At 36.8% G+C, this 27,500-nt stretch overlaps 3 protein-coding genes across 10 annotated transcripts in view; 1 reads left to right on the forward strand and 2 right to left on the reverse strand.

Annotated features, from left to right (window-relative positions):
- Nucleotides 1-4,200, reverse strand: part of LOC125040522 (armadillo repeat-containing protein 6-like) — a 10,502-nt gene extending 6,302 nt beyond the window's left edge. Inside the window, exons 1-6 of one of the 3 annotated variants that reach the window (XM_047635081.1) lie at nucleotides 4,077-4,200; nucleotides 2,688-2,809; nucleotides 2,289-2,534; nucleotides 1,050-1,205; nucleotides 651-909; nucleotides 11-156 (exon numbers count right to left, since the gene is read on the reverse strand). In XM_047635081.1, coding sequence (XP_047491037.1) covers nucleotides 11-156; nucleotides 651-909; nucleotides 1,050-1,205; nucleotides 2,289-2,534; nucleotides 2,688-2,804 — 924 coding nt within the window. In that variant the 5' untranslated portion in view covers nucleotides 2,805-2,809; nucleotides 4,077-4,200. The other 2 variants (XM_047635082.1, XM_047635083.1) reach the window with 2 other exon arrangements.
- The window catches only part of LOC125040523 (DNA-directed RNA polymerases I, II, and III subunit RPABC2-like), a 44,515-nt gene extending 33,481 nt beyond the window's left edge, over nucleotides 1-11,034 (forward strand). Inside the window, exons 1-4 of one of the 2 annotated variants that reach the window (XM_047635085.1) lie at nucleotides 4,588-4,683; nucleotides 9,661-9,724; nucleotides 10,046-10,134; nucleotides 10,610-11,034. In XM_047635085.1, coding sequence (XP_047491041.1) covers nucleotides 4,655-4,683; nucleotides 9,661-9,724; nucleotides 10,046-10,134; nucleotides 10,610-10,820 — 393 coding nt within the window. In that variant the 5' untranslated portion in view covers nucleotides 4,588-4,654 and the 3' untranslated portion in view covers nucleotides 10,821-11,034. Of the gene's footprint in view, nucleotides 1-4,587; nucleotides 4,684-9,660; nucleotides 9,725-10,045; nucleotides 10,135-10,609 lie in introns of those variants that run through there. The other variant, XM_047635084.1, reaches the window with a different exon arrangement.
- Nucleotides 11,035-17,154: 6,120 nt separating this feature from the next.
- The window catches only part of LOC125040298 (adenylyl cyclase-associated protein 1-like), a 54,831-nt gene continuing 44,485 nt past the window's right edge, over nucleotides 17,155-27,500 (reverse strand). For 3 of the 5 annotated variants that reach the window (XM_047634852.1, XM_047634853.1, XM_047634849.1), the window contains exons 3-11: nucleotides 27,253-27,279; nucleotides 25,588-25,787; nucleotides 24,721-24,929; nucleotides 24,310-24,488; nucleotides 21,934-22,061; nucleotides 20,626-20,676; nucleotides 19,306-19,560; nucleotides 19,013-19,120; nucleotides 17,155-18,772 (exon numbers count right to left, since the gene is read on the reverse strand). In XM_047634852.1, coding sequence (XP_047490808.1) covers nucleotides 18,545-18,772; nucleotides 19,013-19,120; nucleotides 19,306-19,560; nucleotides 20,626-20,676; nucleotides 21,934-22,061; nucleotides 24,310-24,488; nucleotides 24,721-24,929; nucleotides 25,588-25,787; nucleotides 27,253-27,279 — 1,385 coding nt within the window. In that variant the 3' untranslated portion in view covers nucleotides 17,155-18,544. The remainder of the gene's footprint in view (nucleotides 18,773-19,012; nucleotides 19,121-19,305; nucleotides 19,561-20,625; nucleotides 20,677-21,933; nucleotides 22,062-24,309; nucleotides 24,489-24,720; nucleotides 24,930-25,587; nucleotides 25,788-27,252; nucleotides 27,280-27,500) is intronic. The other 2 variants (XM_047634851.1, XM_047634850.1) reach the window with 2 other exon arrangements.

Raw genomic sequence — 27,500 nt, forward strand, 5'->3', positions numbered from 1 at the left:
TGTGACTTACTGCATGATCTGGGAATGAAACTAGAATATCATTGATGACAATAAGAGCATCATGATCAACGGCTTCTTGACAGTATTCAGCTCTGACACAAAGCTTACTGACAGTAGAGAGCAGCTCACTTGCAGTGTCACTCTCTTGCAGCCAATCTGAATTATGAAAGAGCAGTTAGTTAGTTATGCGAAGTGGAAATGCTTCTCATTTAACCTGTTGGATCCGGGAGATGTGGATATCTAATACAGCATAACAAATCACAGATATAGACCTTGGAAAATGGCAAAACAGCAAAGGTAAATCTGCAGATAAAGAGCAAACAGCATTGAGAAAGAGGAAACAACGTGTCTTGATACCGAGTGTGTGTGAGTGTGGGCCGGGCCTACAAACTACACACCTTGGCAGGTCCCCACTCAAGGAAGCTGTATGCTCAGATTTTGTTCCATGAGGCACCCGGATCCAACAGTTTAATTATCCATACATTAATCCATAATGCAAAATCTTGATAGCTTCAAATTCAATGATTAAACAAATAAACAAATAAAAATGTAAATGAAGAAAATCCAAATGAATTGAAACATATGTATACATATTAATATAGTTTGGAAACTTCAACTCTTTGTATAGTGAAAACCACTTACTAATTTACCTTTGATCATCTCTAAGCAAAGAGGAATGAGTCCGTGCTCCTCCACTAAAAGCCTTGCATGCTCGTGAGCCTTTCCGTACTCCTGTCTCATATCATCATCGAGTGTAAAAGCACGAATGGCTTTGCTGGTTGTTCTGATGGCTTTGGAGTTTGATTTCTGTCCCTTCAAGAAAGCTACCAGAATGCCAAGAGAACCTGCTGTTACCATAGTCTGGCGATTCCGTTCGTGCTTTAAGCAGCATTCAGTTGACCAACGACCCTGTAAACAGAAATACGATGGTCAAAAAAGAAATAGGTTTTTCTATCATTATAATGGTTTTTTTTCTATCACTTTAACTGAAAAGGAAAAGGCCACCACTGTTTTATGCTGTCAATTAATGTACTTCAGCTTATACTCACCAAATATTCAGGTACTCGTGACTCTTCATTTCGAGTCGTCCAGTCCTTAAGTAGATCCAGTAGTAACTCGATTCCCTCCAAGGTCAGTATATCAGAGTTTTGTTCCATTAGAGCACCCATTGCTTTTACAGATGGGGCTAGGAGAGCGGGGTCACCCTGATTTCATAAAGATCATTTTAAATATTTAGTAATTACTGCACTTCATAATGACTTTAATATCAATACACATGTCTGTAAAATAAATCAAGAATATTAAATACAAATAAAGAAATACAGTACACCAAAAAGCATCATTACCATTCTACCATCATCTTCAAAATGTATCTTTTGTGATAGTAAAGGAATCACTATTTTAAGTGTTATATCAAGTCCCAATTACTTGTACAGCACATCCCCTGTTAGGATCCAAGAGAGGTATAAGATATATGGTCCTACCCATATGCTGGCTATTTTTATGGAATTAACTGTTAAAAACAATTGGTCATCTACACATTTTCATTCTTTATGTACATTTAAAATGCTGTTATAAAATTAATAATAACAAATAAAATAATAAAACTAGTAAATTAAAATAAAATAAAAATAATGAAACTAAGAATTAGTAATATTGCTATCTAAAAAAATGGAATAAATCATACTGGATCAAAATTGTGTTATGAATAACTGGTCACTAGTAGTATAGGAGTCATTTATAATACATTTCCCAAGAACATAATGCAAACAAAAATTAGGAATTTAGAAATAACTAATCTATATACTATCATAAACATCCTCAATAATAATATTTTTATAAGTAACTATCATATCAGTTATCCATTGAAAACGATATCATCATGATGATCATGATTATCATCATGATCATGATCAAGACCATCATGATCATCGTGATCATGACCATCATGATCATCATGATCATGACCATCATGATCATCATGATCATGACCATCATGATCATCATCAACAACTAAAACCCAAACAATCAAAATTATGTACTTGGAATGTTCTTAGTATAAACTGGATTGTTAATATTCAGGTACCTAATAACAATAATAAATCAATAATAGATAAAATATGGTGGGAGTTGTGTAGTAAAAATTCTCACATTAACTAAAGAAATACTGTAACTGATATAGCTAAACATGATGCTACAAAGCAAATCATTATTGAAATAATCCAAGTCAATTCTGACCTTCTCATGTGCATAATGGTTATAGATACTATATAAGATAATTAACATACCTGGACTTTCTTTATCAATTTGATAAGAACTTCATAAGCATTGTTTTTATTGGCTAAGACGCGATGGGCAACAGACACCTTGCACTCGGCACTAAAAGTTGCCAGAGGCGCTGATATATCACTTTCAGAAGGAGAGCCATCTGCAGCACACTTGATCTTTTCTAATGCAACAAGAATATCATGGATAATGTTCTGCTTATCCTCACTAAGATGCATATTCTTTACAATGGTACCAAGATGCACACCCTGTAAACAAAAGATAGTAAAAGCTTTGATCTAAAAGACGTATTGTTGGTTTCAAATATAGTATATTTCCAGTATCAAACATTATACTTAAAAAAAATATATATAACCATATAAATAATTTGTAATAAAACAATATAATCATAGACTTCTTACCTGAGATTCAAATTCCTTTATAGCATCATTTATAGCATCTTCAATATCCATATCAAATTCAAGAACATTTTCCAGAACAACACTGTCAAATGTTTCTTGTGATACAACCTTTGCCATTTTGTCTAGGGGGAAAAATCAAAAAGAAATTACAAAGTCCGTACACAGCTTCAAAAATACAGATTATTATACTAGGAATAGTATTACCAAGGAAAAGGCAATATACATGTTATTTTTCAATGAAAATATGACATGATTTTCCCACTGCACTTCATGGTAATTCTCTTTACAAATAAAAATGTAAAAATGCTGCATGATACTTAAATCCCATTTTTTTTACTGTACTTATTTAATAAATGATTAATGGTAGAGACATGCATGACATTCAATTTGATTTTTATATCTAATATAAATGAAATATATATTTAAATGATAATTTCTGCATTACATATATCTACACATTAATCCATACTTAGTTAGCCTAACAGATATTTACATTTTAAAAGGTATGATTCTCATACAAACTATTTGATACTATGCACATAATAACTACAAATCCCTTTCAGTGCCTTAACCTTTATAATGGGATTCGTGAAACTTTCATTAATGAGTATATACTGGTTATCTTCCTTACTATTCCTCTCTTAGTGTTTTAGATTGAAATAAGAATAGACAATGAATCACCATTCATTTTTTTTTTTTTTAATAAGAATGATTTCCTGATTTCCTTGTTTTTTAAATATTTTACCTTACTGCATATATATAAAATATATCTAACATAACCCAAGAAAAATAAAGGTGGTCACAGAGTACTACAAATTATCAACATATCTGGAGGAAGAAACATAGAGCCATCTAAATCCTAATATTTTAAGGTCATACAGTACATGCACCAAAAAAAAAAAGAAGATAAACAAGAAAACAAAAAGGGGGTAGGTTTAAAAGGTTAAATTTTTGTTACTATTTGCAAATCTCTGGATATATAGCATCCACAAGACACAGGATCACCAAGTAAAGACTCACTTTGTTTAGATGTCACTCTACTTCCTAGTAACCTTATGTGTCATCCACGCACAAAGACAAGTAACGGGATCTGATTTCCACTCTTTTCTCTTCTACTATTTCAAAAAGAAGACTGTTTTTGCTTGGAATCGACGATTGTTTAGATGGTTCATCATTAAAAAGGGAAGACTAACAAAAATAAATAAGACTTCTGACAAACTGTTGTTATTTATCGACTTAAAATGACTCATCCTTAAAACCTCACCTCCTCTGACCGACAAGCCGTAGTTGTTACTGTAACTCTACCGTCGCGTATGGGCTAATAAGGAAGGCTATGCGTCGACGAAGCGATAATTTTATTCCGATCAATACTTTCACCCCCAATTTTACCAGATATTCGTCTCGGTTGAGCGGCCGAGGGGACGGAGGAGAGCAGAAGGGAAAGCTCGGGCAGCGGTGACTAAATTCGGAGGGCGACGCGTCCGTTCATCGTGACCTATAAAGGTGTTGGAAAAGAGCCTCTTTGCCGTTGTGGGTTGGAAAATATGAACACCAAACAAGATTTTATACTATTTAATTTGATAAGGATTCACGATATTGCCTTTATTTACATTTGTGGAGATCTTAAGTTACTAATCCAATGATTCAGCAAACGTTTCGAACGCAGCTTTATGGAAATCGGAGTTCTCCCTCGGATGTAAACACCGCTCGTTCACATCCCGATCACCGAACTTGAACCATAACAAAAAATGCATCATAATGAGCTGCAACCGTTACTCCCCTAATTAGTACCAATCGATTATAACCGTCATTCCTGTCCTTTAGCAATATTAGATACTCTTTCAAACATTAGGGACGCATATAACAAAGATTGCATTGAAGCTCCTTGATCTCGCACAAGATGTGAACGAAGACGCAGTGTTGTGTTCTAGAGTCCAGCGAAAACACGAAGGACGAGACGCGCGAGCATGGCGGACGAGGAATTTGATGGAGATGAGTAAGATTCGAGAGCTTTTGTATTTTGGAGATCCTACCGTGTTGTTAGGAAGTGGTATGTCCAGCGTAGGTGAGGCGAGGGTGTGTTATAGAAGCGCTTTTAACGTAAACTCACACGGAAGTTAAGGTGACGCAACCTCGTATGTAAACTCGGAGGTATATTTCAATATCATTGATTGTATTGCTGGGGAAGCTGAATTTTTTATGGTGAGGCACCTAGCATCAAAAACATATATTATAGGCGATATACAGATTTGTATAATGTTTTTAAAAAGTGGGAGTCGTTTAGCCTCGCATGTACGTTTGTCAGCTTTTACTGTTTGAGGATTACTCTTTTGTATACAGAGATAAGCAAAGAGAACGAAACTGTAATTGGTAGGAAGCACTAATTGTCCTAACCCTCATTTTTATTAAGTTTTTGCAATAGGACGCAATTGCCGAAGACAAAATCCCTAACTCCACATGACAAATTTTGGTAAAATTGGAAAAAGACATGGTTACTGAGAGCGGCACACAAAGATAGAGGGAAATGGACACTGCAATCTTATAGAGCATATAAACTAGAATAATTAACAACTCAGGTACTGCTGCAGTGACCTTATATTTACAGTGAAATTGCAATAATAAGTCTACAGCACCCTCACACAGCCTGGCTTCTTCATGTAATTTGGCATGAAGTGCTAATAAAGGAGTGGGGGGTACAGGGAGCTGTCAAGGGAATAAATGTAAGGTATGAAAAGTTAGTTTTGGAATTGTGGGTTCACATGATAGCCTGGTATTGGGACTTCATCTCTGTAGGGTGTGTAACTCATGGGAACAAATACGAAAGACATCACCAACGCTCCTCGGGACGAAACTAAAATAATTCAATTTCAAATATTTTGGTTTGGTTGATTCTGTTGTTCGTATCCATTGGAAATGGCTAGATTGTCTTTTCCAGATTCAATCTTGCTATCATTGAATCTGTCTTTTTTCCTTTTTTCCCCTTTGTTTATAACTTAATTATTACTCATTTTGAAGCTTGTTTATCAGTCATCACTTTTCGCTTGTATTCAATTTTGCTAAAAATAGCAGCAGCGCCATCATACCGAAAGAGGATAGGACCTTTAACCCCTTCCCGACGCTCAAAATGTGGTGTGCAGCGGCGCGCCAAAGCACTCCCAGGTGGTGATTCGGCTTGATGTACCGAACTCCCGCACTCAAAGTCGGCGCGTTGCCATTGATCGCCAGAACGTAGAGTTGTTTTTTTTATTAGTTTTCTACACCCGTCACTAAGGGGTTAATGTACCAGGCCTAGCTTAGTCTTGTTCCTTAGCCAGGGGCACCCCCTTACCACATTCTAGCCTTTTCTTTTCCCTAGCCACCGGCTGTGGCTTTGGACCCCCAGGATTAGACTGTTCTTAACCCTAGCAAAGAAATAAGGCTGTGACTACGTTTACAGTACTGTATTACGGTGTCTATTGACTAATTTTATGGGAGTTCTAGTCACACGTGCACAGTGTGGAATTCTCGAACTCTGCTGTAATTACAGTACCAATTGTCTAATGTATGCACCCTCCCTCCTGGGGGGCTGCTGCTTCCCAACACCCACCTAGGAAAACAAAGAATCCTCCATGTATTCATGGCAGGAGAGAGCATCGGACAGACTCAGCATTGGGTGCTCCCATGTGTTAGTAGTACACATGAGAATTCCACGCTGCACATGCGCAGTACTGTAAATATAGTCACTTCCAATAGACAGTAGAACATACCTATGCAGAAGAGTGGCCATTGATATCAACACTGATATTCGAGTGGCTTGCAGGAGCATCGAAGTGGCTTTGAAATCATCAACAGATAATTTTCTGCCAATGGCTGGATAACCACCCACTGTTTCTTAGAGTGCAAGGTAAATTACACAATTTACAAAGTACTTCAGAGGGTAGCACTCCTTGCTCCAGTAATATAATTTTCTGCCAATGGCCGGATAACCACCCAATAGCTTTGTGTTCTTATTCTGGACATTTCCCAAAAATGTATAATAATGATGATAATGATACTAAAAGTATAATTTTACAGTAAACATAATACTACTACTACTAATGTTTCACAGTAAAAGTAGGCCTATACATAGTGCATAAATCCATACATAGATCATTGTCAAGAAGATAATGGTGGAAAATTTAAGAGAAAGTCTGTACAAGTGGCAAGCAGTGAAAGAAAATATATCAAAATTTCAAGTGATTGGTATCAGATGAATTGATTGAACATCATTAAGAATTTCAAACTTGCACCAGGTGATATGACATGACATCATGCCTGAAATCTATGCTAACTTCCTGGTAGTCTTATCTAGCATGGCATGTGGAGACTACAAGCCTGAGAAAATGTCGATTTATGTAATTCTTCTTGCACATCTACACAAATATTGTTTTGTTTATTACAAAGAATAGGATTTACCTAGCTTAGCATGAGCTCATCCAGCACAAGTGATAGCATAGTTCCCATATGAACACTTAAAATGTGTAAACATATATCCAAGGTATTCAAGTTTGCGTACAAAATCTGTTTCCATACTATCAGTCAGGATTCAAGAATTTTGATGTTATTTATTTGTTAGCTAAACATAAATTTCATCTTATTAGCATTCACTTAGTTGAACTGATATTTATGGTACACTTTCACTAGCCAGGACTTGTAAGCCAACCAAAGAAAGATAAATTTTAACACTGTATAATTTTGTTATAGGGGGATGGGCTGAGGAGATAAGACTCAGGCCCAATGTTGGGAATCTTTCAGCTCAATTAGTTTTGCAAGGTCTTTTTCTGCCCTTTCTTTTTCCTTCTCTTCTCCAACCCCTTCCATTGTTCACATCCTAAGATCTGAGAGTCATGTTGAAAGGTTAAAATGCTGGCTTTGGGTCAGTCCTGAATGGCTTCAGGGAGCCATGGCCACAGTATTCCCCTGTTTAGTTATATAGCCCTTAACAATTCACCCTAAGGGGTGAACCTTTTCTCTTCCTCACATACTCCAGGCTTACCATGCCAGTAATGAAATTGTACCTTTATTAGGGGCATTGTAAACTAGTCTCATAGACATTCACTTTTCAGATATGACCCCAGGCTATCCTTTGATCATAATTGAGTACTGCTACTACTGCCCCCTCCTCAATACCTGCTGTCAGATCAGTCCATTCCAAATCACCTACCTAGGTCATTACCCAACCTTCAGAAAATATTCTTTCCACTTTCCCAACATCTTCCACTCCATCTCCTCACATGCACCTTCTTCATATTCAACCCTCTCCTCCCTTTGCATCCTTATTGTCCACTTCCCCTTAGTACTATCTCAATCAGCACCACCCACTCATCCTTCAGCTACTTCCATCTCTACACATCTTTTAAATACTCTTTTCAGCCTAGCTAAGCAGGCTAGATTTTTTTGTGATACCCCCTACAGCCCCTTACTCTGACAATACCTTCCTATTCCAACAGTGTCTCCAAACATAAGTAGGCAAAGTTTCCTCACACAGGTGTTCTGACTTTTCACACCATGTTACAGTTACAACTGAGACCTAGACTTGTGCATTATCCACCCTGATTGGCCTCTTTGGCAAACTTATTCCTACCTGGATCCACTCTGCTTTGTAATACTGGAACTGTTTTCCTGTCCATGACAGGGGTTAGTCAGATTGTGAAAATGACTTGCCTGTCTCATTGACCAAGATGCAGTATCAGTATAGTGCTACACTATTTCCCCCAAAGGCTACCAAAAATTCTACATCAGTATTGCCAAAATTCCCTTTCCTAGACACGACCTCCCCCATGAAGTTAACCCAATGCCGACGGGTGATTTCCCGATATGCAAGCCTTCTCGCCCGGGTTGTGGCCTGGGACACGCTGCCAGGGGCTCATGTCATCACCCTAGTATGCATGGCTTGACCATAAATGCCCCCGGAAAATGGGATTGGTGTACCATGGCATGTATGTACATGCCACCCAGCAACTAAGGGCGAAGAATCTTGCCCTGTCCTACCATATTTTTGGAAATGTTGGATTTTTGGCCACCCTGCCAAGCACTGTCAGTCCACATCCCACTGTCCTCTATGTGCCCAATGTGGTTTTAATAGTTGAGACTACCCTTTACAGTCACATACATGTACCAATTGTGATGGCTCTATATTGTATTTTATAGGGGCTGCCCTACTACAAATTCTGAAGCCGCAGTCCTCAGATTCAAACTTGGCCTCACTTTATGCAAAGCCAGGCTGGAAACACACTGACAAAGTTTTTCTCATGCTGCCTATCCAGGTCTGTCCTTCACCTTGCCCTTACCCCTTCTTCCCTATATATTTCTACAGCTCCCTCAGTATCTCTTCCTCCTAGTCTTCATGCTCCCACTTTTACCCCCTGCTTCTCCCAGTCAAAGTCTTTTGCCATTCTAAATCCAGACACTTCAATTTCTACATCTCTGTTGCCTACTCCTCCTCTTCCTTACTCTACTCATCACATGAGACAATTAAACATTCTACCCATCTTCTACCACATCCTATCCTACACCTACCTCTTTCCTCTGCCCCTGAAACACCTGTCCCCTCTTCTCCCTCTCATAAGAAAACCTTTGTTTCTCAGACCTCCCCAAACATCTCCATTTCAGAAACTCCTGAGGACATTCAAAACTATATGGTTATAACCCAAGATAATAAGCCTACACCCCATCCATCCTCCAAACTCTTTGTTCCCATGCCCTCTACACTGAAAGTGACTGCCAACATCCTTTCTTCCCCTACTCCTGTTCCCCCTACATCTCATTCCCCCACTCCCTCCCGATACACCCCATCCCCTCTGCTTCATCTGCGTCACTCCCCCCCGCCTTCCACCCGTATTATCTATTTTTACAACTACACCTTTCTATAGTGTTATGTGGCCTTTAATGTCAAGCACATTTATTTTGCTATGTAACCATTAACTAATATCATTAACAATTTTACTTTTTTCAGTGTTGGTGACGATTTTGAAGAGGCAGAAGAGGATGAGAACCTCGATGACTTGCAAGAAGGAGAGGTATGTTATTTTATTTTGTTGATGAATCCACTAGAATTCCTTCTATCCCCTAGTTAATCTGTTGGCCATCTCATTTGAAAAGTAAATTTTTACTAGTGTGTGTTAGAGGATGGTTGTAAAAAGATAAACATTTTGACATGAGAAGGCTGGCAAGATTGAAAAACATTTTATTTTGTTTAGGATATGCAAAAAAATAGCAAAATTGAATCTATGCATATATATTTTGGCAACAAACTGTTTTAAACTTGACCTCAGATTTACTCTCTTAATGCAGTAATTAAGATAAGCTCTGTATTACTTAGTGAATGTCTCATTTTTCAGGAGGATGAAAATCAAATGGAAATTCTTGCTGCTGGGGAAGGCAATCAGGTCCCCACACAGAAGCGAATCACAACTCCATATATGACAAAGTAATAAGTATTACTTTTTTGTTTTGTTTCACAGTTGTATATAAATTGATAGCGACAGACAATGAATGTGACTTTGTGAAAGTGTGTGTGTGTGTGTGTACAAGTGTGCACACATTGGTGCATGAGAGAGAGAATAAGAATTATAATGTGAGATTAGAGGTAGAATGTGATGTAAAGCCAAGAAGAGAAATAAGTCATTACATTTCTTAGTTCTATTTGTAATTACATGTTTATGGTCATTGGCAATAAGAACACACCAGAGAAATTCACTTCATTCCAGTAAACCCTTCTAGAGATTCAAGCCCTAGAAATTATTATCACCATTAATTCCAAATTGCTAACTTGAATTTGCTAGTCCTGCTCTGTCTATCCAAATTAGAAAATACATTCAGTTGTGTATATGGTAATACAAAGATTCCAAGAATGTATGTAAAGGAAAATTAATCTTCATTGTATATTTCTGTATTTCTTGCAGATATGAAAGAGCGAGAGTGTTAGGGACGAGAGCATTACAAATAGCCATGTGTGCACCAGTGATGGTAGAAATAGAAGCTGAATCAGACCCGCTACAGATTGCTGCCAAGGAATTAAGAGAGAGAAAAATTCCCATCATCATCAGACGATACTTACCTGATGGTTCTTATGAAGATTGGGGTATTGATGAACTGATTATAAGTGATTTCTAAAGTAAATCTGTCATGTTATTTACATTCAGCTGCAGAATCTTTTGTGGATAAAATATTCTTTCATATCTCCTAGAATCACTTTGGTTTTCCTTCACATGAATTACATTTTCTTCTGTATTTTTTGTTATTAGATACTTTGTACACAGATGTGCACATCACAATAAATGTTTCTTTTTTATATAAAACCTGTTTAAAAAATACAGAATAAGTATGACCATTAGTTTAATTATCCAACACTAATGATATATCTATTGTGTTGTCAGTTTTGCATTCTTATCCTGTTAAACAAACATTTTGGGCTTGATTGAATAAGGCACAATAAAATGGGTGTGTTTTCAAATGTGAGGATGCATAATTACACTGGTGAGAATTTAATTTTTAGTTCCTAATGAGGAAGGAAATAAGTCAGGTGGAATCATATATATTAAATACTTTACAGATAATTAGGATTGTTCATATTCAGGAAGAATGGACATGTGCAAAATCCACTCAAGATGTCATATGGTAATAGTTGCAGAGCAAATATCACTCACACCTCAGTTTTAACAGATTGAGCAGTTCCCAGGTGGCAGGCTTGGCCGAGACACAAGTTTTTCAGTGGTGTTGCTTTTGGTTCAAACGGGTTAACAAACCATTATAGTCAATCCTCCAATGGTAGGGATCACCCCTACCTTGGTCCTCAGCCCTCGCCTCAACTCATTTTGCATGGTCTTCTCCTCCTTTCCTTTCCCCTTGTTCTGTCCACTTCTCCTAATCGTTAACTTGTTTTTTGCCACAACACTTAACTCCTTCTTTCAACAACCTTTACCTTATACCCCATCAGCTCCCCCTCTCTACCCTTTTCACTACCATACTACCCTCTAGGGCTGTTCAACCTGTAACTTTACCTAATCATTAACTTATTCCTAACCCTTTTTGCTACTATACTTTGCCATATTGCCATATGACCTTTGATGTTATATAGCACTTCCTTACCTGGGGGTATTGTCCCCAAGCCTCACGCTATTGCTATATTTTGAATACGCTGCCAATGATCTTAGATGTTCAAGTGGCAGAAAGTTTTCAATAAATAAATAATATATAATCAGTAATGCAAATTACCAATATCCATTCTGAGAATGTTTTTTTCAGTTGTCATACACTAATTTTATAACAGTGAAGTACTATATATTATGTGAAAACAATAAATGTAGCTTAGCTTTGATAACTTCAGGAAAATATACTATTTAACCAGATGGTTTGACCCAAAAATGATATATAAAAATGTAGAACTATATTAACTATAAGTATGTATATACTACTGAAAGAGGTTCAAGAAATTAGTTCTGAAAAAAATATTTATGATCCAAAAATGCATGTTTTAAATTCAAGTAATTGATTAACAGCATTAAAGCATTCAATTACCAACATCCGTCAATACATTCATAAATAAAAGTTCAACAACAGTAACTAATAATGACTTATGATTATTATTTTTCTTATATGGAGATATCAGTCAGGAAATTATCAAAGTAATGGAAGTTAGTTTTAGTTGCTAATGCATTTCATTTCCTCTGTAAATTAATGTGAGATATCCCCTCCAACCCCCAATCCCTTGGTTATTGTTATCATGGGGGCTTAGGAGTTAGAGACTGAAGCTCAGTGGTGGGACCACCCCTACCTGGGGCCTCAGCCTCGCCTCAACAAATTCTGCAGGGTCTTTTCTCCCTCTTTCCTTTTTCTTCTCTTCTTCATCCCCTTCTATCCTCTTATCCAAATAGTTAACTCATATTTACTCTCTTTGCCACAATATTTACCATAATACTGTGTAACCTTTGATGCCTGGTATATTTGTTTGTTTTGACCATTGACGATTCTGGAAATCTACAAACTAGCCTTACTGAACCAAAAAACTTTACCTAGGGACTTTGCCCTCAAGCCGCACCCTATAACTATGTTTTGCATACGCCGCTAGTAACCTTAGATGTTGATGCGGCAGAAAATTTTCAAACAAATAAATATCTCCCCCAACCCATGGCCATTCCATTGTTATTGTGGAGGGGGGGACAGGTAGTGGATCACCCCTACCTTGGCTGTCAGCCCTTGCCTCAATTAATTTGCATGATCTTTACTTCTCCTTTCCTTTTCCTTTTCTCCTTCAATCTCTCCTACTGTTCACTTCCTAAGGTGTGAGAGCCATGGGCACAGTATTCCCTTGATTAACCACCTAGCTCTTATGGGGATCCCACCCAATCCCTTGCCCATTGTTGAAGTGGGGGGGGCTTAGGAGACAGAGGATCACCCCTACCTTGGACCTCAGCCCTCGCCCCAACTAATTTTGCAGGGTCTTTTCTCCCTCTTTCCTTTTCCTTCTCTTCCTCATCCCCTTCGTCAGTCCACTTATCCAAATCATTTACTCATATTTACCCTTTTCACCACAATACTTTACCAAGTAAAGTGTGAGGCTTGGGGGGTAAAGCCCCCAGGTATGGAAGTGCTAGTATATATCCCTTGCAACTATTTTCTTTCTTTTTAAGGTAAATGTTGTTAGAAGGGGAAGGAGTTAAGGGAGTAGGGAGCATAAAGTAATGTGGCAAAAGGGGCAAAGATGAGTTTAACAATTACGATGAGTGGACAGAACAAGATGAAAAAGATGAAAATGAAGGGAGTAGAAGAAAAAATCATGCAAAATTAGTTAAGGCGAGGGCTGAAGACCAAGGTAAACGTGATCCCCCATGTTGGGCCTCTCCCCATATCCTAAGCCTCCCCATGACAAGAAGCAAGGGATTGTGGGGGTAATGCTGTGATACCTTTGATGCCTGGTACATTTGTTTTTGATGATTCTGGAAATCAACAAACATTTCCTTATTTAGCCAAAAAATAAATCTTTACCTGGGGCTTTGCCCTTATTACTATGTTTTGTATACACTGCTAATGACCTTAGATGTTGACATGGCAGAATTTTTTTAAATAAATAAATAAACAAATCATGGGGACCATGAGGGTAAATCGTTTCTCAACCCCACACATGTCAGGCTCACCATGGCCAGTAATGAACATTTTGTATCCTTATTGATAAATGGTTAATGGTTAATAGTTAAAAGCAAAATAAATGTGCTAGACATCTAAGGTCATGTAGCACTATAGTAAATGGTAGTGAAGGGTAGTTGACTTAGTGATTAGTTGTCAAAGTTGGGCAAAGGAATTGACAAGTAAATGGGTTAAGGTTGGGTAAGGTAATGTATAGGGGTTAGATCAAGTGAAGGATGTATATGCATTTGAGGAATGAAAACAGGTTGTCAAAGCAGAAAGTTTGAGAAGTTGTGGGAGGGATCACGAAAAATTGGTCCCATTTGGCTGGGCTAAATAGATTATTTAAGAATTTTGTAGAGATGGGGGTAGTAGAAGGACGGGGGCATGTGGAAGAGGGAGTAGTGTTATGGGGAGGTGGACAATAAGGTTGTAAGGTAGTAATAAGGGAGGATGGGGTAGTTGATGAAGAAGGTTGTGGGGGTATAGTTGTTGAAGTTGAGCATGTTGGGAGTAGAAATGTCTCCTGGGGTGTTGATTAGGGTGGATACTTTACTAGTCGGCATTGAGGAGGGGGTATTAGTTGAAGTGTTCAGAGCCGTGGTCAAAGGAGAGCCTGGGGTCAGGGAATCGGGCGAGTTTGAATTGGTGGAGCTATTTGATGAAGAGGCAAACCTCATTGCCTCTAATAATGGTATGGTTAATGGTTATTCATTGTTGGCCATGATAAGCCTGGTGTATGTTGGGGAGAGAAACGGTCCACCCCTCAGGGTCGCTTAAGGGGTAAGGGCTAGACAACTAAAGCAGGGGAAGACCGTTCAGGACTGGCACAAAGTCAGCCTTTCATCCTTTCAGCATGGCTCTCACACCTTAGGAAGTGGATAGTAGAAGGGGTTGGTGAAGGGACAGAAAGGAAAAAGTAGGAGGGGGGAGAAGAAAAAAAAAAAAAAAAAAAAAAGACCATGCAAAATTTGTTGAGTCGAGGGCTGAGTCCCAAGGTTGGGGAGTTCCCCAGCATTGGGTGTCAGTCTCCGCCTCCTAAGCCTCCCCACGACAACAACGGGCAAGGGATTGGGGGGGCTTATTGATAAAGATAATGATAAAGTATTGTACCCTCAATGATAAAGTATTGTGGTGAAAAGGGGTAAAAATGAGCTAAAGATTAAGATAAGCAGACAGAAGCAGGGGATGAATAAAAGAAGGAAAAGGAAAGGGGAGAAGATAAATACCATTCAAAATTAGATGAGGCAACAGCCCCCACAACAACAATCAAAGGGATTGGGGGGGACCTTCAGAATACACCTCTTCCTCTCTACCAACATTCTCCACTTCATCTCCTCTTACACTGTATTCATTGTCTGCCCCTCCTACCTTATTACTATTCATCCTTATTGTCCCCCGCACAGTACTGCCTCATGTAGCACCACCACCTTTTCCTCCTGCCCTTGATCTTCTACTACTTCCACCTCTGCAGACCTTTTGAGTACTCTTTTTAGCCCAGGCAAGTGGGATCAGTTCTTTGTGATTCTACCTACCACCCCTTACCTTGATAATACCATCTCTTCCAAGTGTCTCCAAAAACAAGTTCACACATTATAATAGTTGCATCTGAGTCGAAGCTCATGCACTATCTACCATAAACAGACCTCACTGGCAAACCTATTGTGAACCGTTTCCATCTCTCCAACTAATTGCTGTCTACAAGGACTGATCAGACTATAAAAACAATCTGCTTGCCTGCCTCATTGAGTATGATGCAGTGGCAGTACAGTGCTACACTCTTCCTTCCAGAGACACCACAGGTCTTACACCAATAGTGCCAAGATTAGCCTCTGTAGACATGACCTCCCCCATGAAGTAAATATTGGTAGTGTGATGTGACTGAGCAGGGGGGCTGCAGAAAGAAAATTTTCCTTGTTTTTGGAGGGATTGTTAGAAAAGGGAGTGTTGTTAGAGTAAGGGGCTGTAGAGGGGATCAGAGAAAATTGATCCCATTTGGCTAGGCTAAACAGTACTCAAAAAATGTGTAGGGGAAGGTAGTAGAAGGACGGGGCTTTGTGGAAGAGGGAGTGGTGTTGAGTGAAGTAGTACTGCAGACAGATGGCTAGTAAGGCTGCATAGTATTAATAAGGGAGGAGGGGGTATTTTATTTTTATTTATTGAATATATTCTGCTGCATCAACATCTAAGGTCATTAACAATGTGTACAATTCATAGCGATAGGGTGCGGCTTGGGGTCAAAACCCCCAGGTAAAGTTTTTTGGTTTGTGGATTTCCAAAAAGTTCAATGGTCAAAACAAACAAATGTACCAGGCATAAAAGGTTACTCTGCATTATGGTAAAGTATTGTGGCCACAAAGGATACATTTGGGTTAACGATTTGGATAAGTGGACAGAAGGGGATGAAGAAGAGAAGGAAAGGGAAAGGAAAAAAATAAAAGACCCTGCAAAATTATTTGAGGCAAGGGCTAAGGTCCAAGGCAGGGGTGATCCCTACATTGGGCCTCAGTCTCTATCTCCTATGCCCCCATGACAACAACAAACAAGGCATTGGAGGGAGAGGAGGGGGCAGTAGAGGTGTTGGGAGAGAAGGAATGTTTCCTGGAGGTTGAGTAATAACCTGGGTGGATGATTTGGACTGGACTGAGGAGATGGTATGCACTGAGGAGGGGGCATTAGTTGTGGTCAAAGGAAACCAGGGGAATTAATATCAATGGGGCTAGTTGATAAAGTGGCAAGCCTCATTGCCCCTAATAGTGGTACAAAACTTTCATTACTGGCCACGGTAAGCCTGGAGTATGTTGTGGAGAAAAGTGTTCCACTCCTCAGGGGTCCCTTAGGGGGGGTAAGGGCTAGACAACTAAATGGAATACCGTGGCTCATGGCTGCCCTAGGCCGTTCAGGACTGGCACAAAGTCAGCCTTTCATCCTTTCAACACAGCTCACACACCTTAGGAAGTGGAGATTACAAGGGGTTGGAGCATAGAAGAGAAGACTGAAAAAGTTGAGGACTGAGGCCCAAGATAGGGGTGATTCCTATAATTGGGTCTGTCACTTAAGCCCCCGTCCCCCACAGCAACAACTGGTAAGGGATTGGGGGGTACATTAAAGATTGATAACATTAAACATAGATAGTAAGCAAAACACTAATCTGTATATAGGAGAGTTTTAAATGTGTATTGAATAATGAATGAAGAGTAAGATGTATTACTAATCAAATTTCAAAATAAGCCAAGATCATTAAAAACACTTTTTGGCAAGAATGAATTCCAGAAACCATTTGAGAATATTTTAAAATAATACAATGGGAAATAAAAGAATAAACTGGTACCCACTTGTACATTTTATTAGTTAAATCAAAATCATTACTGATATGCATATAAAATGGAAGAGTACAGTTAATCAACATTTGCAGTAGACAATTATAATTATAATAAAGCAAAGTAAAAAGGCTAGATTTTCCCATACTGTTTGATAATTATGCCACTGTCTAATACATTTCCAAATTCACCAGCTGTTGGTAAAGAAACTAGAGGAATAATAATAAATTATGGGACTAAACTACATACAGCATCAAGTAGAGTAATGAAAGATCTCATTCAAAATTTGTGTAAAAATCGCTTTTCTTCTTATAAAAGTAGCAACATGTATCCCTACCATGATTTTTTCTTCTTCTTCTAGGGATAATGAATGAGACAAACTAATTCCAGAAGTGGCAACCATGACAATGTGGGAAATATTTCTAAAGAAAGAAAAAGACTTGCCTTACCAGTATGCTGATATTGTTCCTCTATATTATTATCCTTTTTTTACCCTGGATTATATTAACTTCAATGCAAACTTTGGCTAAATCATTCCCATTGATCTTGTTAGCATCTCTTTACCAAGGTTATAAATATCTTTCTTCTCATGCATTCCTTATCCGTACGCAATTTTTCAAACAATTCTTTGGCTATTTAGAGGAGGAATCAGACTGGTTCTAAATAACTTGTGCTCTTGAGTAACATTGTGTCTTACATTCATATGAGTAAAAAAGCTTCAAACTTTTCCATTTTAATGTTGTTGTTTTTTGGATAAATAACTGATACAGTCTAGAGCTAACTGTTGACTTGGTGGGGGAAATGGAATCACAAATTAGATGAACTATTAACAAATTCATGATCCTTTCTAATATTTTAACTGAACAAAATCTCATTTCATTAACTGTGTTTTTCTATCTCATTGCACACTATGGCAATTACTAAATCAAGCCATAACATCTAAATAATTTGGTGCCAATCCTTTAAATATGTTGTTTGTAGTTAAATTATGTTAATATAACACTGGCTTCATACTGATTGTATAAAAAGCTGATACTAGTCATTATTCTTGTGCTTGCATTATTAAACCTTAATTTCACTGTGGACTCGCCAATTTCTAAAACATTTTACCTCTATGACAAGAGGGAAAATTCTTTAATCAAAACTACATAAATCAAACTATAATCCACTACAAAATTTGGACATTTCTTGAATCCACTTTTCACAAATCCTTTAAAAAATCACTTCCTGGGATGACTATTCACATCAAGCACCAATAAATATCCTCAAATGTGTTTTCTTAGTGTATGTATACAATTTTGTTTAAAATCAAGTGTAAATTAATTGTGCCAGGTTCCAAAATTATCCTCTTTCCTCACTTTCTACTTCCCCTACGTGAGCATTGTTTCACTGATTCTAACCAGACTTTTCGGTACATGTAGTGACCAGGGAATGCCCCTTGATCACCGTCTTGAACTGCTCAGGAACAGGACACTCAACAAACTCTCCATCCTCTTTGGGGATGAGGATGTTCATTTCTGAGGACTTGGCTGAAATGATCTCTGTGTTGAGAGACTCTTTGCTCAGGTATACATGGCAACCGTCAGTCTTCTCAATCGTGATGGTTGGCATAATACCCATTACCTACAAGAAAGGAAAGATTATGATGTAGTGAGAAAAATATATGTATATACTAAATATATTACATTCACTTTAATTTTATCATTATATTCTTTTCTGAAAAGTATCCTGTAGACTGACAGTTATTAACTGTCCTATAAATGAATTTTAAGTTTACTCAACTATATAATTACTAAATTAAATACAAAGTTAGTTAATGTACTATTAGGAATACATGACAAATGAATTAACCAATATTCTTACCTGGACCTTGCATGACTGACAATTGACAACCTCCGCAGAAGACACCAGGTTATCAAATACTACAGCAGACTTCTTACAGGAGTCCAATATGACTGAATTAACTTTACCCTGTGGAGAGTCAAATCATTATAAATATGATTCCCAGATACCTAAGAACACAATGATGAATGTTATCTTCTATCGCCATGAAAAAAGCAGTAATTGAATTATATATCTGTCAGGTAAAAGGAAAGTACGCAAGTGAGTTAAAAATAAATATATGAATAAAATAAATAGCGAAAAAAAAAACCTACCTTAACTTGAACCACTGTGTTCTGGCACTTGAAGATGTACACAGAATGATCCATCCTAGCACTATCGACCACAAGACTTGGTTTGTCTTTCTGGTATTCCACGAACCACTTCTTCCCTTCAAGAGCAAACTTGGGAGGGCGTTCCGGTGACTCACGAGTGGGTGCACGGACAGGGGTGGTCTCGGTCTGCTTGACGAATGGTTTTGGTCCCTCACGCAGACTGGGATTTTTGTGGGTTTTCTGGTCATCTCTTACCTGGAAAAAAGTTGGCAATTTGCATTGTTAACCTTTCTTTTACATTTATTTCTATCTTTCTCTTCTTCGTTTTTTAGGGTTTGCCTTTTTTTTTTTTTTTTTTTTTTTTGTAGCTTGACTGATTTTCTACTGACCTTTACCTTCCCTTGAAAGCAAAAATTATGGTTAGTGAAAGCATTTTTTTTTTCTTTTTTTTTTACTGCATTGTCATTATACCCTGTAATTATATAAAAAATGTAAAAAAAGAGATTGTAATGCTGAATCTTTCATTTTTACTTTTAAGATATTCCTGTTTGTTAATTCTTTAAAAAAAAGCTATGCTTTGGCTATACTTCAGATTTATTAAATATCCATAATGATACTGGAGAAAAATAAAAAGGTTTTTAATAAGTACCGCCCCATAGAAATACCAATATTATACAGGGATTAGTCAATAGCACATTAGGCGAGGTATATTTATGCTGCTTTGGTTAGTATGAACATGAAATGAGTTAAAATTGTGCTAAGGAAAAAAAGAAACTGTTGCTAGAAGCCTTTTCAGATTAGTAAGATAAGTATAATCCTTCCACTTAACTTGTATTCCTCATAGCCCCATTAATCCATTCAAAAGACCAAATATATGAATAAAGTTCCAATTTCATACCACCAATTTTTCCAACGACATACAATACCTTTCAACTGCACTTGTATATGTTTACATACAATAAAGATAATAAGTCAGTGACATCAGTAAGTTGTAATCTAAGTTCCTTCAAACTTCCAATTATTCATTAGACACCTACATGCAGGACTTGGATACCCATCTACATATACAGTACAGGACATTTTAAAGTGCATATATATATATATATATATAAAAGCCTCCACATACACATACAAATACCTGCAAAAAACAGGAGACAAATGTCATCTACATATCCATTCACCTAAAAGTATGGAAGGGAAAAAGGCCTATGTGTGTGCATGAATACAGTCTTTTCAGCATTTTACAGCAAGAGGTAATGCAGCATATGTAACCTGTATACCAGAGAATACCCCCATAAAAGAAAAGATTTCTCAATTTACTGTCTGTGGCGTCCACACCACTGGTGGAAGAGGAGGTGCGTTGCGGTCCACCTAAATAAGAAATAAAATAAAACCTGATAACTTTTTCTGGTCATTCTTTAACACAAAAAAAATTGTTCCACAGATGAACAGGAAAACCAACTTGTTTTACGAGGTTGGTGCAAAGGTGTATCTGTGAGACATCTATGGAAGGAAAATAAAACTCCCGTCCACCTGCTTCTTCATTTCAAACTCGAACACATATTTACTAATCTGGTACATACACTCTCTCACTATCTCAGCTCACGTCATTTGGTTCTCCCTCTCTGACACTCCAATCCCTAAAGACTCAAATGTCTATTTGATGATAGAAACAAGGTTAAAATGCTTGTGAATCCTTCAATACAAGACCACTGGACCAAAAAGAGGGTAACATTACTATCATGTCATTAAAAAAATCTGGCTGAATACCAGATGACAGGAATATGCCATCATGGAAAAATCTGGCTGATGGCCAGTGTGACAGGAATGACTTATGAGTGCACAAAACTCTTAGAGGAAGATTAACCTCAGTCGGCATTTAGGAAGGGGCTGGAAAACAATGAGCCATGGCTGGAAGAGTGCCAGCTCCAGGGAATACATTATTTCCCTGGTCAGGATCCTATTCCTGCCTGTTGTCACCAATGGCACAGGGTGTGTTACAGAGGGACTGAATAATAGAAAAAAAAAAAAATGGCAATAACACAATGTTACTTATTTTTATTGCACAGACCTGCTAACTACCTAGAGATAATATGTAGTCTGCTCAAGGAAAACAATCTATTTACTATCTTCATACAGCACAACAAATGACGAATATAGACCTTGGAAAATGGCCAAAATGCAGAGATTATAATGTTGCAAAGGGGCAGCAAGGTGTATTGACACTGCAAACCACACATCTGGAAGAGTCACCACTCAAGTAAGCTTAATGCCTGGATTTTGGTGAACATGCAAGACACCCGGATAAAACAAGTTAATAGCTCAGTGCTCTAAACTTCAAATGAACCTTAAAAGTCTTTATCACACATTCATGATGAACCTCTTACACGTTGTTCAAATATTTTGCATTTCTTTTGTGATATAGCTTTAAAAAAAAAAAAGAAAAAAAGATGCAAAGCAAAAAAGAACACTTTCTACACATTCATAAGCATCTCACTATCATAACCAATATTTAAAAAAAAGATAAAAAAAAAAAACACTGATTAAAAATTAAATAAAAATAACAACAATAATACAACAAAATCAAAGAAAAAACAAGCAAAACAGTACACCAGCCCAACACCTTACCTTCTTGAGCCCGGATGTGATATCTGTTCCCTTATTGATCGAGGCGAAGAGTGCAGCTCGGCCGTCATCCTCCACAGCCACGGCTTTTGGCACCAGTGGGACCATTGGGGGAGGGGGAGGGATGCCAGCTACCGACAATACAGCGAAAGTTAGCTACACTTTTTCAACCGCTAGGAGAATAAATCAACAGAAGTTACACTGACAATGCCAGTGATGCGACTGGGAGGAAGAGAAATAAATTTGCTTGTTTTCCTTTTTACAAGCCTGACAAGGAGGATGCTTCAATGTGCTGACAGTGAAACAGACAATTAAAAATGATTCCATTTTGCAAATCAGTTAATCAACTTTGCTTGCGGATTGTGAAGTACATATCTTGTATCTGGAATAATTAAGCAATCATAAAATATCTAAAACACAGATATGCAGTCTTAGACCACTAACTTGCGGAATTTTTTTCCAGACATTCTCTTAATACATTAAGCATATATAATATTCAGTAAATTAGCAATAAAATTTGTTTTGAAACATCTTAATGTTCATATTTCATAATCATAACAAATGCTGTATAGTTTCACCGGGTAATGTTTGATACCTGGTTTTGCCACCTTTTATTCTAGAAGTAACTCTACAATTTATGGCCAACATCCTACAAACAAATGACTCAAAGCTAGGAAAACACATATGAACATACAACTAAATGACCATAAAAATGCCCCTACAATAACTCAAAAGCTACTGCCTATACATCTATGTGGCTTATTGTGATAGTCCTACATGTTACAAGCCATGTACTGTCAAGTTACTGATTTCAACTGTTTTAGCCTTCAACTCTTAACGACTTATCTCAACTAGCTGGTATGATTATTTTCCAGTGAAAAGTCTAATCTCCATTACTAAGATCTATGATAATATAAATTTGCCATGTAAATATAAAATATGAAGCAACAAGTGATGAGAAAGAATTGAATTATTGTTATTAATAAAGACTGCAATAAAGAGAGAAAGACTTGATAAAGTTACATTATGAGAATGCTATCTCACTTATTTTATTCTCATCTTAAAATAAAAGCATGGTTAAGATAAATAAAATAAAAAATCGCCAAGAATTCTCCTTGTAAAGAATTTATGCTAAAATATTCTAAGTAATCTTATCAAATGGAGCATATAGTTATAACTACAGCTACCGGGTACACTCAAGAAATTAAGAGAATATAAGTAATAAATATAATAATAGTCAAAACAATGACTATTCCAAGCTTTTACATCTACTTTATTTTAATCTGAAAAAGAAGACAATGGAATATAAATGAAAGGATAATCTTAACATTACAATTAATAATACTTCTTACATAATACAGAAGTTAACATTCATACATAAGTGCAAGTGCTTCTGCATGATAGAATTTCTATGTGTATGTGCATCTTTATCCTTTAAGTGACAGGTATTCACACAGTCTACTGTCGTTTCCTTTTGCAAATTTTGTTTGCATGTAGAAGACTTTGCAAGTGCTTACCCATCAAGGAGCCAATTTAGTAAGCCTACATGTCCTCAGCTGATTTCCCCTTTCTGTAAGTTTTACTATAATGTTATTAATACTAATAACAATTCCTCCCCCCCCCCCCCTAAAAAAAAATCAAGGAATAGGTCAAACATATGAGTAAGGTAGGACGAATAATTGACCCCTTGATTATGCACTTGTGGAGCCATCTGTATTAAGATAATCAATAAACAAAAAGACACTGTGAACATGGCATATATTCTTGCCATCCTGGCAACGATGGGTTAAGACCCATATTTAAAAGAAATTACAACTTTACCCTATCTAGTATTCACACAACATATTGTCACACTTGGTGTTCCTAAAGTTCCTTATGAGTAAAAAAAAAGTTACAGATTCCCCTCACTGCATAATATAAAGTAGTGAGTTAGCTACTTTTGCCCTTTTCCAAATGTTATACCAAAATTTGCATTCAAGAGTCAGTAATTCACTCTTTTACAAAACAAGGTTTACTCAAGTGGCCTGTAAATATTTAATTACAATTGATAAGGGTCTTTTAACACATCTTAATAGGTTTTAATACATCATAAAAGTTAAAAGAAATAAGGACCTGGTCAATATAGTCTTCACAATGCCTCATTTAGTAAATTAATACTGACATTTACTAATTTCTGGTAATTCATATACTGAAAAAATACAAACAAATAAAAGGATGAATAAACAAATATCTAAATATATTATGTAACAAATATTAGACCTTCTGTTACCCCCATACTTCAAATTACCTAAGAAAAATACCAGAGTCAAGAACACAGCTTACTGAAAGAATCTAAATCCCAATCAAAACGACTACAGACAACAAACCCCACAAACTTACGAGGAGGAGGGGGAGGAACACCGCAGTTAGCTGGAGCAGCCTTGAGGTTTGACATTGCGTTGCCACCACGAGTGTTCCAGGAGAGGCCTGTAGTGTGGTGAGTCTTGACATACTGCTGGAGCTCCTTGAAGACGTTGTTCCAGTGCTGAACCCATTCAACGTGAACTTTGTCCTTGTCCCTGTAAATTCATTGTGGAATGCTGTGAGGAAACTTGCTCATTATGAATGGTGCAGTATTTCCCAGCTTGTAACGTTTTCTACAATTATATTAGGGAAACCATTGTGCTTAGTAATAAACAAGTGAAGAAATAAATGCAATTCAATAATTAAGACAAAAATTATAAATAAGAAAATAATGATAATAATTTTTAAAAAATGATAATAATAAAAGATAAAATAAAAACTACTTACTTGTATTCCTTGAGGACCCTGTTAGTATAGAATACTGCAGAGTCTCCCATTTCCTTAACATAAGGTGCTGGTGCTGGAGAAACAGCCACCCATGACAGGCCAGGAATAGATTCGGACACTGCAGACAGGTGATTGAAGAATGGCGACTGTCGTTTAGATTCCCTAAATGCAATCACTTCCTGGACCTTCTTGCCAGTTGGCTCTAGTACCTGCAGTAACATGGCTCATCAAACAGCTGGCAGTGTACAAATATATAATTCTGGTAAAATACATTGGCTTTGAAGTATGCTACCTTTACCTGTGCCTGTATCTTTACCTACTTCCCTTTTCCCTCTTATTTTCTTTATCTTCCCTCCTTATAATCAACTATATTGTACTCGTACATGGGCCGAGTCATTCCTGATCAAACTTTCACACAGTTGCAAAAAGTTGAAGTTTATTTATCAAATGATTTCAATCTAATCTTGACTTTTTATCTCTCTCTTTCTATACGCCTCAGGCCAACTGAAAAAGCCAAATATCTTCCTAATATCTTGAGGATTTTTTTTTATCAGTATTGAAGTAAATTCTGTATAAGATATTTATTTCAACATGGATTATATTGGATCTAAATGCATTAAAACAAAAACAAAAAACAACAACAACAAAAAAAAAGGTTATAAGTGGTCTGAATAAATAAATGAGAAAATAAACTGATTAGCAAAATGCATAGGTTATTCTCTATTAGCCCTTTTCTTTTTCTTTTTTTTTACTATAAACATTCATCTATCATATCAATGTCCTTTACTTATTTCTTTAGCTAGCTAATTTTTCAATCACATCAAAACACCCAACAAGGCTTAGTCATAACATCATAAACAATCATACCTGAGGCAGTTCACTGTCAAGGGGTCGCTGACTCTTTGAAGCCATGACCAAGAAAGCTCGCTGATTGATGAATGTTTCCTGCACCATCTTTGCAATTGCAGCGACATCTCCCCCAATCTGGTTACTAGTGTCCAGGAAGGCCTTGAAGGGGCCTGAGAGGAGGTCATCGTAGGCAAGTACGAATGGCACTGAGCAATCCTCTGTTAAATAAACGCAGACATTAGATTCTTTGAAAATCATCTTATGGAATTTGTATGTGTATACTCTAGTCCATATGAAACTTGTGTATGGATATTATATACATGTATGAAATGACTTTCTACTTCTATTAATAATCAAAAGTATTCTATTCTTGCATATAATTTACATGTTAACCACGTCAATACTAATATAAAGGGAGAATACCAATGCATAAGAAATAAAGTACCTATACATATACATATTTGCATGTTTGTGTGCAAAAGACTGTTCAGCACTTATTTGTATGTTGCACCATCAAAGGTGGGAGGCCAGATTACAAAATCATTTTGGGAAAACATGCAGTTAAGAGAATTCATTTAATATATATGTGATTAAATTTCTCAATTCCATTCATATAAAATTCTCTCTTCTTCCCAAGTAGCTACACTTTGCAATAGTAACATCATTTCTGAAAATGAACTGGTACTGCATGTACCTATAAGGAATCAGTATAAAGACAATAACACTGGGAAAGAGGAAAGAATCACATTTTATAGAACTTTTCTTGAAATAGTGTTCCTCTGGTGTTTTCATTATTGTCTGTAAATATCTAATATCACTGTTGAGGAATTCACTGTTATGTCAAGTGCAAAAATGTAACAAATCTATAAAGACTTCATCTGTAACACTGCACACATAAATGGCAATGCAAAACCAACACTGTTTTCTAATAAATCCTACTATTGTACAGCAATTTTCAACTAATCGTACACTTCAAAAGCCCATGTATGTTGTTTCTAAAATGGAACTATCAAGGGAATGCAAATAATATTCACAGTAAAATTGAAAAGTAAACTGATCATTGATGAATATACTAACTATTTCATGAAATTAACAAGAATATTTATAACTATTTTATACATCACTGCAGACTCAAAACACTCATATCACACAGTAACTGTCAGTTACTTTTGTTTTATTTCTCATCTTTAAAAAATAAAAATATTGGCATTAAATTCACTCTGATTTCCATTCGAAATTAAGTAACATTTTCCCTTGCTTCTTTTAATATCAATCTTAAACTGTCTTGTAATATTTTGAGAATAGGATCTACGAATCCCATCTCACATTTAGAGTTACATGTAGAAAAATGCATTATCTTCAGTTTATATAGTTGAATGACAATTGGGTGTAGCATTCCTTAAAAGCCAACTAGCTTTCATGAAGAGTCAGTTTCACTGTCTCATCTGCCATGACTACATACTGATCACTCAAGATCTAGCTAGATACAAGGTCATTTGGGGGAGGAAAGGAGGAAATGCTTAAAAAAAAAAAAAAAAAAAAAAAAAAAAAAAAAAAAAAAAAAAATGTACGTAGAAAAGGGCAAATACTTAACATAAAAAAAATAAAAAAATAAAAAATGCAGGGTGCAAAGGCAGGGGGGGCCACACACAATTTCATTTACCATATCCAAGAGACACCTACCACCCCAAATCAAGCCTGGACGACGCTCTGAAATGCGTAATCAGTTAAGCAAATAAACATGAAATTAGACAGGGTTAGGAAGAATGAAAAATAATTGTGAAATTAACAGGCACAGAAGCAAGACCTGAAAACTTAGCAGGTCAAATCCAGTAGAGTGGATAAAAACAATCAATTCAAGAGATATAACTGAACACAGAATTAGACTGAGAAGAAGCAACCATGATTTATCAAAAGAATAAGAAACAATC

This window comes from Penaeus chinensis, chromosome 29 (assembly GCF_019202785.1).
Source record: "Penaeus chinensis breed Huanghai No. 1 chromosome 29, ASM1920278v2, whole genome shotgun sequence".
NCBI lineage: Eukaryota > Metazoa > Arthropoda > Malacostraca > Decapoda > Penaeidae > Penaeus > Penaeus chinensis.